General features: G+C 43.0%; 1 protein-coding gene across 5 annotated transcripts in view; it reads right to left on the bottom strand.

Annotated features, from left to right (window-relative positions):
- CDKL1 (cyclin dependent kinase like 1) overlaps nt 1–15106 on the bottom strand; it is a 66422-nt gene extending 51316 nt beyond the window's left edge. For 4 of the 5 annotated variants that reach the window (XR_005216318.1, XM_037832763.1, XM_037832766.1 and 1 more), the window contains exons 1-2: nt 14951–15106; nt 14026–14308 (exon numbers count right to left, since the gene is read on the bottom strand). Coding sequence is in view for 4 of the 5 variants with exons in the window: in XM_037832763.1 (XP_037688691.1) it covers nt 14026–14193 (168 nt within the window). In the remaining variant the exon portion in view is untranslated. Of the gene's footprint in view, nt 1–14025; nt 14816–14950 lie in introns of those variants that run through there. The other variant, XM_037832764.1, reaches the window with a different exon arrangement.
- Nucleotides 15107–15716: the final 610 nt, after the last annotated feature.

Here is a 15716-nt window from a genome sequence, read left to right as displayed (position 1 = left end):
CGAAGCGTGAGAGCTAGAAGGCAAGAGTGCCTAGGAAGAGGCCCAAGGAACCCTGACATCCACATGTGCAGTGGGTGAAGAGGAAGCAGCAAAGGAGAAAGGGAGGGCGGCCCAGAGGTAAGAGAGAAAGCAGCAGAGTGTGACGCCACGGGTGCCTGACGGAAGGAGGAAGTGCTCAGTGGTGACAGACGCTGCTGCTGAGAGGTCAGGCGGGGAGAGGACGGAGAAGCGCGCAGTGGACTTCCCAGCAGAAGGCGTGTGGCCTTGCTGGGAGCAGTGTCTGTGCCGTGGTAAGACCAAGAATGAGACAGGGTGGGTTTAGCATCTCAAACCACCTCACTCCTCAGAGGACAACCTCTGGTCCTAAACCAGTTTTGCAGTTGGTAGCCTGGGGCTATCAGTCACAGCCCCAATATTGTGAATGTTTGGCTTTTTCTACTTCAATATTAAGTGACCTTCTTGAGAGACATACAAAGGAATTAAATGAGAAGAATCAAGCAAAATGATGGATGAACTGTTCACAGGCTTACTCAACATGTGTATTAAATATATTGGTCATTCTAATATACGGAATACATAAAATTATCATATATATTACAAAGATGTAGTTCAGGGTTCATTTAATTGTAATTCCTTCCTGTTTGTGGGTATGTGAAGCCAAAACCTGAGTCCTGGGCTTATTCCTCAGCATTCTGTCTTGTGCTAGCTCAATCCTGAGGGGCTCAGTGGTCCTTCCAGGCCAGTTGACACCATCCTTCAGTTAACACTATATATAGAAGCACGGGCCTGCTCAAACTCAGATCTAGTGTCTGACGTAAAAAGTTTCCGCCTTTGCTACTGCTATTTTATTTTGATCTCCCTTCTATTTTTCTCTCTGTATTTTGAATACTGATGCTCCACATTAGACAGTTGAGTGAAACATTATCTCTGACATTTAAAAAAAAGACTCTGTTTTCATTGACTGAACTTAAACTGAGCTCTACTCGGTTTCCTCTGCAGAGCTGAGAAGCCTACACAACTTTACTCGAGCAACTTCCGCCATCTCTTCATCAGCCCTCAGTCTTCACTAGCCATCCATTCGCTCTTGTAAGCTCAGGCCCTATCTTGGTCTAAGGCCAATTGTTTGACTTGTTCAGCCCACAGCATTCTGAAGAATTCTGAACCAGATGCCAACACTTCAAAATCAGGAAATGTTCCTCCAAAAGCCTCGTTACCAGGCTTCTCTCCAGAATTTTGGTGATCAAGCAATGCTGGGTCTGTAGTCTCTGTGGCAGTAAGGAGCTGGGGGGAGGAGCAGCTGTCCACTTTACATAAGGCCTGTGCACTGCAGTTCACCACAGTCCCCACCACTCCCTCTCAAACTCTGACATGCCAAGTGAGAGTTGCCTTTATTATCAATCTTGTACTACTGTTTTCCATATTAGAGTTAAACATGGAACAGTTAATTTACCCATGTTTCTATTAAAAGCAGAAAAATGTATTAGCAATTGAGAGAACCACATATTTCAAGACAAATAAGAAAAAATATATTTATTTGTGGAAGTGACACTCCCGATTTCTTCTGATAATACAAATCAAGTAAAGTACCATCCAGCTGCCCTTCTGTCTCGCCTACAGGAACTCCAAGTGAGTTCCTTTCTTTGCATTAGCACAAGTTTCTGTGAACTAAGACATCCTGACTTGCTTCCATTATGGTAACTATGTGCACCTTGCCACTCAGCACGCGAGCCCTGACTCTGTGGAATCTTATCACTCCTGCTGGAACTAGACAGCCTCATTCCACGGTAGCATCATCAGCCTACAGAGGACTACCCTGCCCACTCTGGCCTTCAGAAGACAGCTGCCAGGGAGCTTCCCAAATATGCCAGTGATCTCACCTGTGCCTTCCTTACAGCTTTATTGGAGGGAGTATCCTCCAAGCCATCCAAGTAAACATAATCAGGTGATGGGCTCTGCAGCCTCACATCATACATCCATTCGAATAATTCCACCTCTTTGAGTTCCCAGATCCCTTCCCTAGTTCTCTGCCAAGGCAGTTCCAACATCTCCACCTTATTTGTTGAAAGCCATCATTTTGCTCAACCTTCAATGAGCCATGCCAGCAACAGAGCTAAGACTGTCCAGGTGTCCTTTGTTAGGAACCACATCCCATGTCATGCGACAATGCTCCCATAATAATGAATTTTCCCCTCTCCAGCCTCATTTTTCACCACTGCCATGGTCCAACTAAATTCCTGCTGGTATCCATGACCGAGGTCTTATATTCCCTTGAGTATAGTTATTTCCTCATGGAGCAGGAACTATATTGCCTTGCACAAACACTGCTACAACCTCATCCTAGTTATAGGTTTCTAGGTCCTGGCAGAAGGTGGGGATGGGATCTAAGGACAAGCATGTATAGAAGACACTTGCCTCAAGTGCAGTATTTGCAGGATCTCCATGTGCCCGGGTGAGCACTGAATAGGAAATTACAAAACAGTAGATATAACATAACACTTCCATCTTTTTTTTTTTTTTTTAAGAAATATGTTCTTGTACAAGCAAAGAAATCTTTTGGAAGGATACATGAGAAACTGGTTGTTTGGGGGGCAATGAGATTGAGGAATGAAGGATGCGAGAGACTACCTTTTCCCTTTACATTCTTCTGTACCTTCAAGCTTCTTTTCTGTTTTTTTTTTAACATGAGCATATATTACTATCTCATACAAATAGCTTAAAAATAATTGTTTAAGTCCCTTCACTAAACTGTATCACCACGATAAATATTTTTAAGTTAGTTTCAGATCCCTAGTTAATATAATCAGCTTTGGAAAAACATTATTTCTATAAATTAAGAAGCTATATAGATTATTACTATGATCACCAGTTGGGGGGGAAATATTCCTCACCCCTCCCATCCCAGTGTTGCTGAAGAATCCTTCAGGAACACTCTTTTGATAAAGGAAAGCTGCCCTGATCCCACATTTCCTCTAAGGCCAAGAACCCCCAGGAAGTAGCCCTGGATAATGTCTTGTTGCTGGGACAGCTGGAGAAGGAAAATGTATTACATATGGAGTAAAGGAGTAGTGAACGGGCTGGAATCACTGAGTGGAGAGCTTTCGTTTAGGTTTGCTGCAGTCCACATGGAGAGAAAAGAATGTGCCAGCTGCTCCTCCAGCCAGAAACCTGAGCTGAGATCTTTCTGGATCCCTCCCAAGGCCCAGCATTGGCCAATGATGCTTCCAGTGGGTGCTCACTGCATTGCATTGATTAATAAAATATATGAAAAGTACTATGAAAGAAGTAATAGTATGAAAGTGGCCAAAATGAAAATTAACACAGACAACACATATCAGGATGCCCCTTCCTCCAGCTTTCAATGAATATCCACCCAACACAGCAAAAAATTAATGATGCAATGTTCTGAGAATTATAAAGTAAATTATTCTTAATTTTAAATGGGAGGTTGATAGCATCATTTGGTTTAGAAACTCTTACCTTTCATTATTCCAAGAAAAAGAGAGGTAGAGTTCAAAGATTTTTCAACCAGGCAATTTTACCTAACAGTCTTTTTACTAAAGGACTGTTATAGTTAATAAGCCATAAAGTAAGTTAATAATTCATAAGAAAATATGCCCATTGAAAGCAAATTTGTGGCTTAAAACATTAATTCTGCTAAATGAAAAGGCAAATTAAAACATGAAAAAAAATATTTTAAGTGTAAAGGACACAAGTTCCACCCATTAAAAAAATGTTCCATTTTGTACAAACCTACTTTCTAGTGTGGTTTGTATGTTTTATAATAACTGTATGTAAATAGGTTGTCTAACTAGAAGTTTTATTTGCTGGAAATAAAATACTTTACATGGCAAAAAGTCAATAGTGTAATTATATTTTTGTCAGTGTGAATTAAAAAATTACTTATCCTACCTCCTCTAGCTCCGTATTTTATTTCCTGAAGTTGAAGGCGTGTGGCAGGATGTGCGTATGGGTCTTTAGGACACCGACAGATGGTGGTAGGTGCTTAATCGAGTTATAAACCAGGTGTCTTTAAGAAGGTAATATGCCAGATTGTTGATTTTTGCTGCTTTTGTTCTTGAAGTATTTGCTCGGCAGCATTATTACTAAGAAGTTCACTACACAGCAGGAATACAATCTTTCTAGATAAACACATAGTGAGCTAAGCCAAAAAATACTTCTAATAAACAAACAAAACAGTCTGTTACTATTTGCAGTTAGTATGTTATCTTGTAAAAAAAAAAAAAAATGAAATTAAACAGGTCTCCACTTGTTGAACAAATACGGAGAGATGATGATAAGGTGAATTTGTTTGGTGTCTATCACTGTGGGAAAGAGAATGCCCTGCTTTGTCTTCCCTGCCATTGACAACCACATTATGTCAACTCCCAACATCTATCTATATGTTAGTAATGAACATCAACAGCCAGCTCTCTGCTAGTCTCTGATGAGAACATCTGCATAAAATGAAAGCTGTGTAACACAGAGGCCTAAAACTGGCAGCCGGCAGGCCAAACGATATCAGCAAATGTGTTTTATTTGGCCTAAGTGCTGTTTAAAATTTTAAAAATGTATTTGTCAACATTTAAAAGTCAGGAGATTTCATTTTTACTGAAAGGCACCAGGACTCCTTGAAGAAATGGCTGATTCCAGGACTACTGCAGGAAAAAATAAGATGAGCCTGAAACACTTTGTTCCACCACAAGGTAAAGAAACACTCAAAGAACCATGGACATCTGCCAGGGCACAGGAGCTGCCTCAGAGAAGCCCCAAATGGCCAAATGTGGGACAAGTTGAGAATCAAAAAGAATAATGACCGTGATGGTTTGTAACATGTTGAATTAAAAAAAAAAAAAAAAAACAAGAACCATGAATACATAGCGTTACTAAAAAGCAAGAGGAGGAGGTGACAAAAAGCCCTTTTTTTGACTGATGAATGTAGAAAGAATTACAGAAAACCACCATTTTACAGTAAGTTATTGTAATTGATTCAGGCAAGGATCATCAATCTATTAAAACCATTGGGTGAAAGTTGTCTGGAAACAAAGTAGTCACACAGTTTCAAATAATCACCCCCCAGATTACTTACTAATTGTAAAGGGGAAAATGTTTCTTTAAAAATGAGAAATACAGGAGACCCATCTTAATCAGGAGATTAAATCTGTTAACACCAATTATGGGACAAACAGACATCACGTACCTCCCGATGGAAATTTCCACAATGGACACAGCTTCATCTAGTGTGTGCTCTTGCTGAAAACACTGAACCTGTATCAAGTCATGTGGAAACAGCCAGACAATCTAAGTTGAAGGACATACCGGAAACAACTGTCCTGGACTCCTCAAAAATGTCAAAGTCATGAAAATTAGGAAAACAAAAAGGAACCAAAAAAAAAAAGGAAGGAAAGTGTTCTAGATTAAAGGAGACTAAAGAGGTATGGCAACTAAATGCAAGGTATGGTCACTGATTAGATCCTGGATGTAAAATATAACACACATATTTATATAGTTACATGTATGTGTGTGCATATACATATTAAATAACTATTATGGGGCAATGAGAAAATTGAACATGGACTTACATTAGATATAATATTGAGTCAATGATAAATTTCTTGAGTGTGGAAATCGTATCATGGTTATGTTGAAGAATTTCTGTTCTAGGAGATTCATTCTGAATACTTAGGGAGAAATGTCATAATGTCTGCAACCTACCCTCAATTGGTTCAACCAAAAAAAGTCTGTGTGTTTGTGTGTGTGTGTGTGTGTGTGTGTGTGTGTGAGGGAGAGAGAGAGAGAGAGAGAGAGAGAGAGAGAGAGAGAGAGAGAGAGAGAGAGAGAGAGGAAGAGGGAGAGGAAAAGAAAGGGAAATATGAAAGAAAGGCAGCAAAATTCTAACAATTGGTGAATGACTCTAGTTAAGGGTATACAGGCATTCGTTGTACTGTTCATTCAACTTTTATATATTTTGAAGTTTTTTCAAAATAAAAAGTTAAAGGAAAAGCACTAGAAGAATTGACATACAATTCTGATTTCTGGCTTTTAAAGATTCTGGAAATCTGGCACCCTGGGATCGCAGTCTGCGGCACCCAGCAGCGGCTATGCACTTCAGATGAGACATGGAGTCTCCAGTTTGTCCCAGACTCTCCCTCTGCCTCTTGCCCTACATTCAGCCTGCTGCATATATTTTGTGCCCTGTGTGATCCCCACAGATATTTGAGTTTGTAATCCCATATAATCCATAACAGAGAATGCTGGACATGGCTTAAACCATTTAGAGAGAGATGTTACTAAATTCACTTTAGCAAGCTAATGAAGCAATTTGAAGAGACCTAGAAATGGCCTCTATTAGCAACAACAGGACTAACTTCTTAAAGATGCCACAGAGTTTCCTAATGAGGTTTTTTCAAGAGTTGGGAAATGTTCTTTCAACTAACATTGGGGAAATACTCCTTCAACTAATGAGATTCTAATGCTACAGAGCAATTACATGGTACTCTGCATTTGGTAGACTGAGGTCCTGGCACAAAAGCACACGCAATTAAACACTTAATTCTTGGGATAACAGGGAACGGCGACAGTCATCCTTCCCACAGTGCATTACTGTCTCCCGGGTGGTAATTTGCCCAGGGGTAATTCTGGACTGATATTTGAAAGCACTGAACCTCTTGGCAGAGATGGTATGCGTTGCTTTGCCCTCAGACACTTCCCACCAGAGCTTTTCTCTCTCATGTGCTACTGCTCCTTCTGACCCTCGTGCTTTCCTGCCTGTACACTCCGTGAGACTGCTTAACCCCTATTAAATGCTTGGCCCGAGAGCACTCTACTCTCCTCAGCAAAATGTCAGCAAAGCAATGGCCAAACAGACATAAATCAAGGAAATAAGGTGGGTGTGGTGGTTTGGAAACACAGAAAAACATGCTCTTAAACTCTGTGGGTGTGAACCCATTGTAAATAGGACCTTAAAGAGGTTAGTTCAGTTAAGGTGTGGGTCTTAATCCTCTTACTGGAGGCCTTATAGAGAGGGCCAGAGAAAGAAAGGGAAAACCACAGTGAGCAGCCATAAGCTGGAAGTCAACAGAAACTTGAAAAGAGAAGATGCGGCTGTGTGCCTTGCCATGTGATGGGAAAGCCAAGAACCAAGGATCGCCTACAGCCAGCCCCAGAATGCCAGTCTTCGGGGCGAGAGCAAGGCTTACTGACACCTTGATTTTGGACTTCTCCTAGCCTCAAAACTGGGAGCCAATAAATATTTGTTGTTTAAACCAACCCACTGTATGGTATTTGTTTTAGCAGCTGGGAAATTAAAACAGTGGGACAGGTTCCCGGAGGCATTAGAGCTTGCCCAAGGTCACCCAATGACTTTGAGCAGGATTAGAATCTGAAATCCCTAACTGTGGTCCCTGTCCCCATTCACTCATAGTCCACGTTGCTGTCAAAAGGCTATTGAAAGTGAGGAAAGAGTAGTAGAAAAGAGGATGCTCAAACCATTCTCAGGTTATTAATAGTCATAATTAATTAAAATCAAATGAATATTGTGTCTGGCACATAGTATACACTTAACATTATCACTCTGCGCACACCCTATGCACATTTTTTTTTTCATTTTTGCCCTCTAAGAACATTTTTGGATATTTTTTTCCCAAATCTCCTCCCTGTAACATTTTAATAGCACAGGTATACTGTATGTTTGCATAAGTACTGTACATATATATATATATATCTGTGCATTATACATAAAAAGAGTAAGATTCCCTGCCTCTACAAGAACCAATTTTCCCCCCTTGAGAAGAAGGACATATTATTCCTCTGAGAATGCATGCACTAAATTGATGGAAATTCTCCCCCTACCCGTTTATTTTCATCTTCGTTGCTGGCAAACCATACTTTTTACTTTCTAAAATTATCTATGGGGTTATAGAATGGGATTTGGAAAGAAATGCCATTCTAGTAAGAATTGGCATCCAGAATTGGAATTGGTTTCCAAGAAAGGCATGGTATCACAGCTAGGCCCCTGCTGGGAAGCAAGGGCAGGATACATTCTAAAGACCAGTCACTGGGAGACTTCAGAGTATGGTGTTTGGTGTAACATGACGGTTCTGATGTGTAGGAGCAGCAGGGCATGGACTTGGGGCCAGATAGCAGTATGTCTGCATTCCAGCTCACTAACCAGGAAGCCCTGGCAAATCATTAACCATCCTAAACCCATTTGTAAAATAGGGATAACAATATCTACCTTCCAAAGTTGTTATAAATGTAATTTGTGCACCCTAGGTAACGATGCTTGGCAGTTTGCCCAAGTCTGCTTACTGGGTCACTAGCCCCTACTTGCCAAATGACAATATTTGACTCCTTCTCCTTGCTTGTCTCTCTTGTTTTTCTAGTCTTCTGGAGGAAGGATGCCACAGATAATCCCTGAGCTGCTGCTCTCAGCCCTTGACTGAAGCTTTTCTGATCTACTCTAATGCCCCCAGTACCATCTACCACGTAATGAAGGTCTGCCCAGGCACCTCTTGGTGGCACTGACCTGCCCTTGACCTCCATTTCCTCTAGGAGCATCTACACTTCCTTCCACTGCTGCTTGGAATTCTTTCCTTCCTCTTCTAATAGTGTTACCATTTGCATTGAAACAAAAAGATGGTTCAGCAGAAAGAGGCTTGGAGCCTTAGAAAACACAGTTATTCTGGGTTGTTTGGTTTGTGTTTGTTTTAATTTGTTTTGAGCCATACAGCCCTTTCCTTCCTGGGTTTGGAGATGGTCCCCCAGGGGGCTGGGTTGGGTTCAAGTACGTCCACCTGCTTTATGCAGAATCAGTGGCCCTTTCCCCAGCAGGGTCTGTGATGACTCCAGCTCATCATAACAGACTTCTTGATTCAAGGTGATTTTTCTTTCAGGGACTTTGTCTCTGTAATCTGGCTTCTGTCATGAATACCCCACCTCCCAAAGAATCTGATATATGTTTAGTTCAATTCTTTTCTGTAGGGCTTGTGGGTCACGTGCAAATCAAAAGAGGTAGAATATTCTAGCGGAAGAGGTTCTACACCATTAGCTTGGACCCAGCTGAGGGTCCTGTTACATAAGGATTAAGGATAGTGGTGGATGTAAAGAATCTAGCAACACTCCAAATAAAGGGGGAGCATAATTTTCTAGATTGCCCATGAGTTGGAATCTTCTTATGCTATTGTATACATTTTGGTCATGATCCTGGTTAGTAGGTCAAGACCATGGCTCCAGAGACTCTCCCCTCTCTCTCCTACACCAAGTTTTCTCTCTACTGGATTGATCCCATCAGCATAAAATAAGCATACTTATTTTTTCCCATATTAAAAAAAAAAACCCAAACCCCAAAAATCCTCCCTTGACCCCTCCCAAGTAGCTACTACTCCATTTCTTGGCTTCCTTTTATAATAAAACTCCTCAAGAGAATTGCCTACATCACCATCTCACTTCTGCTCCTCTTATTCTCTCTCGAACCCTCCATGATGAAGCTTCCATTCCTACCACTCACCCATCTCAAAGGACCTTCATATTTTCAAAGCCTTGACTAATTCTGTCTTCACCTCACTTAACCATTGACACCACTGATCATCCCCACATTCTTGAAACATTCTCTTCACTAAGCTTTAAGAATATTGCTCTCTGGATTTTCCTGCCTCGCAAATCACCCTTTCTTGCCTCTCCTCAACCTCCTGACCTCCAAATGCTGGAGTGCTCCAGGGTTCAGTTCTTGGCCTTTATCTCCTTCCTAATGGAAATCTCTGCCAGTTCCATGGCTCTAAATACCATTGACTTGCTGATGTCTCCCAAATTTATATCTCCAATCTGGACTCCTCCACCCTGAATGCCAGACTTATGTATTTAACTGCCCAATTTACACATCTCCTTGGATTTGTATAATTTACATCTCAAACTTAACATGACCAACACAGAACTCAATTTCCTTTCTTCCAAATTTAATCCTGGGTCTTCCTATCAGAGTGAATGATGCCTTTATTCTTCCAATTGCTCAAGTCAAAAACCTTGGAGTTGTCCTTGAGTCTTCCTGCAACCATCAGAATCCTTTGTGCTCCTCTCTCAGAATAAACCACGGATCTGAAGACCTTTCACCACCTCCACTGCAACCACTCTGACCCAAGCTCCATCACATGACACCTGGATTATTCCAACAGTCACCTAATCCATCTTCATGCCCCCACTCATGGAGCTAGAGCAATCAGCAGCTAGAGGAATCCTTTTAGAATGGAACTCATGTCAAAGCAACCCTCTGTTCAAAACCCTCTATGGCTCCCATCTCTCTCAGAGGAAAATCCATAATCCTTACCATGAACCACAAGAATCGTGTCTGACCTCCCTTACCTGTCTAACCTAATCTAAAATGACCCTTCCCCTCAGTTACTCTGCCTCAGCAACACTGGCCTGTTTACTCCTCCCATAACAACAGAACACAACTGAAACACATTACCTGATCTTGCCTCAAGGCCTTTGTACTTGCTATTCCCTCTGCTTGGAACGCTGTTCTCTGAAGAGCTGCAGGACTCACTCCCACATCTCTTTCTGGTCTCTGTTCAAATGTCATTCATGGGAAAGGCTTTTCCTAACCTCACTATATAAAGAAGGAAGCCCTCCCCCAATCACTTTTTACCCCCCCCCCACTGCTTTATTTTTCACCAGTTAGTTTACTATCTGTTTTACTATCGGTGTTTCTTACTAAGATGCAAGTTTCGTGAGGACAGGGGCCCAAGAACAGTGTGTGGTACAAGGCACGAGTTCTGTAAACACTTGCCAAATGAACAAAGGTCAGCCATCTTATGTACAGGTATCTCATCAAAAACACTGACTGAAAGCATTGAATTATTTTCCTTTTTACACAATGGATAGTGAGTTTGGGAAAGGGTAGGATAGTTGCTCCGTGCTCAGGCATTGCAGAATAATTTTATTACTGCCACTAGAGGTACTTAATTTGTTCTTAAAGTACAGGCTATTAACTTTAATTTTAACTGGAGCAACTGCTTATTTTTTTAAAAGCCTAATTACATGACCCCTAAAAATACGATTCAAAATTAAAAATTAAAGGGTTAACTGCAGGATATTAAAATGTCCTTTCTTTTATGAAATGATGGTGATAGTAGTTGGTAGTTGGTTTTAAAAAATGCTGACAATCCTATGGCAATCTGTGAAAAAAAAAATTTGAAATTTTATTGGTCCATGGAATCCACAAGTCTGCAAAAGACAATTTTTCAATTAAAAAAAAAATGTCTGATGACTTCCCTTCTCTTTGGGAGAAAGGCAAACTCAGCCTGGCATCCAAAGTCTTCCATATCTGGCCTCAGCCTATCTTTCCTACTTTCCTTACCATAATGGGAGCATTTGGGGGTCAGTCCCAGCCTGCACTCACCCAACTTGGCAAAGCTCAGAGTCACCTTTAGCTTCAGCTCCCCTAGTTCCTGAGTTTTTCCTCCTTAGCCGGGTCACCAACAGCCCCAGTTCCATGAGGGGTGCTCTGAGGAAAATCCCAGGAACTGAATGTGCCACTTAGCTAGAACTTTCTCTTGGGTCTGCCTAACTGTGCTTCTCTCAGTTTAGTATCTCTCCTTCCCACAGGCACAGGAGCCCTACCTTGAATTCCAGCTCAGATGGGGCCCTAAAACACCTGCCTAGACCTCACCGGATTCCTGTTCTCAGGAACTGCCACATGTCTCTAGGAGTCAGCCTCCAAACGCATCAGCCACCCAGGGCCAAGATGCAGCTAACGGCTCCCATTGCAGAGCCAGACTCGTATTCCAGGTATACAGGACCCTGGCTCCCTTCCCCAGCCTTCACTCGCTGGCCTGTTAGCACCCAGCAGGCATCACGGCCAAGACTTTGGGGTCATCCCCTGTGTCTCCTCAATGTGCTTTCCACTCATGTACCTTTTCCTAGGGTAGCCTGTCTGCCCTGAAAGCCTTATCTCTCATTCTGTGTCTCCCCAAACCCTTCAAGTTCTGGCTCAAACGTGCCTCGAAACAATTTATTTTCATTATTCAACAAGCATTTGGAGAGTTCTTGCCAGGGGTGGAAAAGGTGAATGACACAGGCCCTGGCCATTAAGAATCCAGCTTATCGGGAGTGAGAGCCAAGGGGAAACTCACCTTACCTCCCTTCCTAGAGTTTAAGCTTCTGAAAGACAGAGTACACGACTTCGTACAAACATTGTGTGAGGCACAATTTGGGGCTCTATAAGCGTTTTACTGAGTAAATAAATAGAGAAAATAAATATGACTTCATTTAACATACTTTCAATTTGCTCATTCAACAAATATTTATTAAGTACATATTATGTGTTAGGAATATCACAGAATTCTGAAAATTTAGAGCTTGAAGGGACAGACTTTACTGATAATCTGATCCTATCACCTCCTATAGATCATGGAAGTCTAAACCCATGAACTTTCACTTGACTGTAGAGAGTGGGGAGCTGTGTGCTGTGAAATCAGGCTCCTGTGCACATTACTTTTTGAAGTACATCAATATTCAGTTATACGAGAAGACATATCTCAAGTCTTATTTTATTGGCAACGTCTACATTTCCTAAGAGCTTTTTTTTTTTTTTTTTAATATTTTCTTCAATTCAACAATAACATTTACTAGAGGCCTACTATATGCAAAGTTGTGAGCTTTGGGGATACAGAGATAAAGAGGCAAGGACCCCATCCTGGAGGAACTCAATTTTTAACTCAGGGAAATATACCTGTAAACGTTGTATTAACAAAGAGCAGTGAGAGGTTTGAAAGATGCATTCACAGGTGAACTTTAGAAACAGAAAAGAGTATCTTTCTGCTAGAAAGATTTTCTTTCCTTTGCAGTGAAGGATCCCTTTGCTAGCGAAAATCTGAGAAAGTGAAAAACACTGATCAGCCCAATGGTGATAAACTCTCATGCAGACTGGGTGAAGGGGACAGTGGCCCTGAGCATGGGGTGGGAAGATACTGCTGGTCTCACACCTTCCCAGGTGAGCATTTCACTGCCGGGCTTTGGAAGTGTCTTCCTAGAACAGGTAACACCCACAGTAGTAAAGAACATTCCAGACCCAAACAAAGAAGATTTTCCCATTAGCCACTTATTTTTAATTTAGCCAAAGTCTGCTACTTTCCATTCAGGGTCCTTATCCAGAGATGACCCCACACACTTAATTTAGGAGGAAAAAGAAGACTTTTAGAGAGGCTGGAGAAAGAGTAAATGAGAAGGAGAAGCAAGGATAAGAGTAAATGCTCTGCAAGGTTCACTCATCTTTTACTAAGTTGTTCTTCCTTCGTCATATAGTTCAGTCATAGTTCTCAGACCACAGGGGCCAGAATTTTAAAAAGCTGATCCCTGCTAAATTCATTGCCTATCACCTTCTATGTTGCAATTTGGATTTCATCTTCACAGAAATTCAAAAAAGAAGCTTTTTTCTATTAGGGGGAAAACCACTTTCAGCTTGTAATAAATAATTTATTTTCTTCTCTGATATCATGGTCTCCTAGGGTTAACTGATAAACATTTTAAAAGTGTTAATTTCACTTCCTTAAGGAGAACTCTTCTTTCAGAGACGGGATGCTATGATGGTCAACAGTAGGTAAACGTAAAATAGAATGAAAATGAAATGGCTGGACCGAGACATCAACAGAAAACAGCCTGTGGGTTTAAAAATCATGAATGCTAGCAAACTTGAGTTGTTTTAAGTCCCTTGTACTATTAAAGTGTGATGGCTCTTGAAAATCCAGAACTACAGGTGGTGTGGAAGAGAAGCTACTGGGAAGAAAAATAAAGATCCCACATCATCTAGAAAGTGAATACCCCTGCTTTTGCTCTCCTCACTTTATCCTTCATTTATGTCTCTGCTTTCTAGTTCATTATATGAGTGACTTGTGTCTGGATATTCCATTTGTGTCACTGAGGACAAAGGTCCGTGCAGTGGAGATGTAACCACTTCTCAAGGTGTTCATTTAACAAAAGAAGACTCGCTTTATTTTTATAATCCCTGAAAATTCACTTTAGAGAATCAGTTACCTTGAGCATGCGGATTTCCCGAAGGGCAATTTTCTTTATGACAGGGTCATCTTCTGATTCCAGAAACCTCTTGATGGCCACAATCTGACCCGTGTCCCTGTTTCTGCATTTGAAAACAACTCCATACGATCCTTCGCCAACTTTCCCAATTTTTTCATACTTCTCCATCACAAAGGAATAAATCTTCTTAAAAAGGATCTTCACATAGTTTGAAAATGTCACTTACACAATACTGGAGTCAGACTGCACTAGAGCCCCACTCAAAGATGAGTCTGTCAAGGACCTAGAACGGAACAAGGGCTCCCGTTAAAGAATTAGGAATGGACTCAGATCCTTAAAGTCTCACCACTCTGCAATGGCAACGCGAGCGAGGATGACAGCCTGGCGTTTGCTGCCTTCCGTGACCCAATTTAATCGGAATCGCCTGTTACGCACACTTCGAGTTAATATGTAACCCGTCATCCTAACACGAACCAAGTTGTAAGCTAATCCATCTTTTTAATGTTACAGTTCATCCGATCTAAGACACATGAGCTGGCTGGAGAACAGGTAGCAAAGGGCTTCCCCGGTTCTAATTTCGGGTCTCATTTCCCTCCGGCAAGAAGACACCGCCCGGCTTCCCGCGGGAGCAGCGGAGGCCGGGAGCGGAGGGAACCGCCCAGCACCGCGAGGCGCCCCTCGGCCTCTGCAGCCGGCTCCCGGGACCGGGACACGGCGGGAGCAGGGCCGCGCCGTCCCGCAGCCGCGCGGGGCCGCCTCTCCTGCTCCGCCGTTGCTGCGCCGCGGTAGGAAGACCCGCCAGCGCCTCCCGGGCTTCCCTCCCACGCCGCGCCCAGAGCCGCCGCCTCCCAGGGCCCGCCCGCCGCGCGGCCTCGAGCGGCGCCACGTGGCAGCCCGGCCCGCCGAGCCCCGGCCCCGGACTCACCGAACCGCGGCTGCCCGGGCCTGGCGTCGCTCCCTCCTCGCCGTCTCTCGCTCGACTCGGCTCGGCTCGGCTCGTCGCCCGCCCGGTCTACGGTCCCTATGGGAACCGGCCTCTGCCCCGGGCCGGGCTGGGCGGGGCCGCCGCGCCCCAGATTCCCGCCGGGGCCGGGTCGCTGTCCTCGCTGCGGGGAAGGGCCCTGGTGGGCCGCTCTCGGGCCGTGGGAGGAGCTGTTCCGAGAGTAAGGCCGGGTCCCTCTGCACATCCCTCTGCCGGGAGAGGAGGCCTGCAAAATTGCAAACTCCTGCAGGCTGTGAAAAACGCAGCTCTAACAGCATCTCCTGTGCAACCTGCACTTCCCAGGATAACCCTTCTGAGATTTTGTAGTAACTGTGGTTACTCACCAGTATTCCCTGCTAGACTGTAAAGTCCTTTAGGGCGGCTTACATGTCTGTCTGTCCTGATCAGTGCTGTAGCAACAAGTGACTGGATGAATGAAAGATGAGAGGGAGGAAGGGAGAAAGGGGAAATGGAAGTAGAAAGTATGATAACTGAAATTAAAGTCAGCACTTCATTCCATTAACTTGGTGGGGGAGTGCGGGGGACGGTTAGCCTTGACTTTCACAGCAATGAGGTCTTCTGCTGTGGGAGGTGGAGGCTTATAGGGCCTGTCTTAATTGTTTTAGGTTCCTTATTCCCATACTTCTCCCAATTGGCTTCTTCTCTCTCAGATCTGACCACAATGGTTAGAAGTTGTTGGACCTGGGGA

Source organism: Choloepus didactylus, chromosome 4, assembly GCF_015220235.1.
Source record: "Choloepus didactylus isolate mChoDid1 chromosome 4, mChoDid1.pri, whole genome shotgun sequence".
NCBI lineage: Eukaryota > Metazoa > Chordata > Mammalia > Pilosa > Megalonychidae > Choloepus > Choloepus didactylus.
This window is presented reverse-complemented; position numbering and strand designations above follow the sequence as displayed.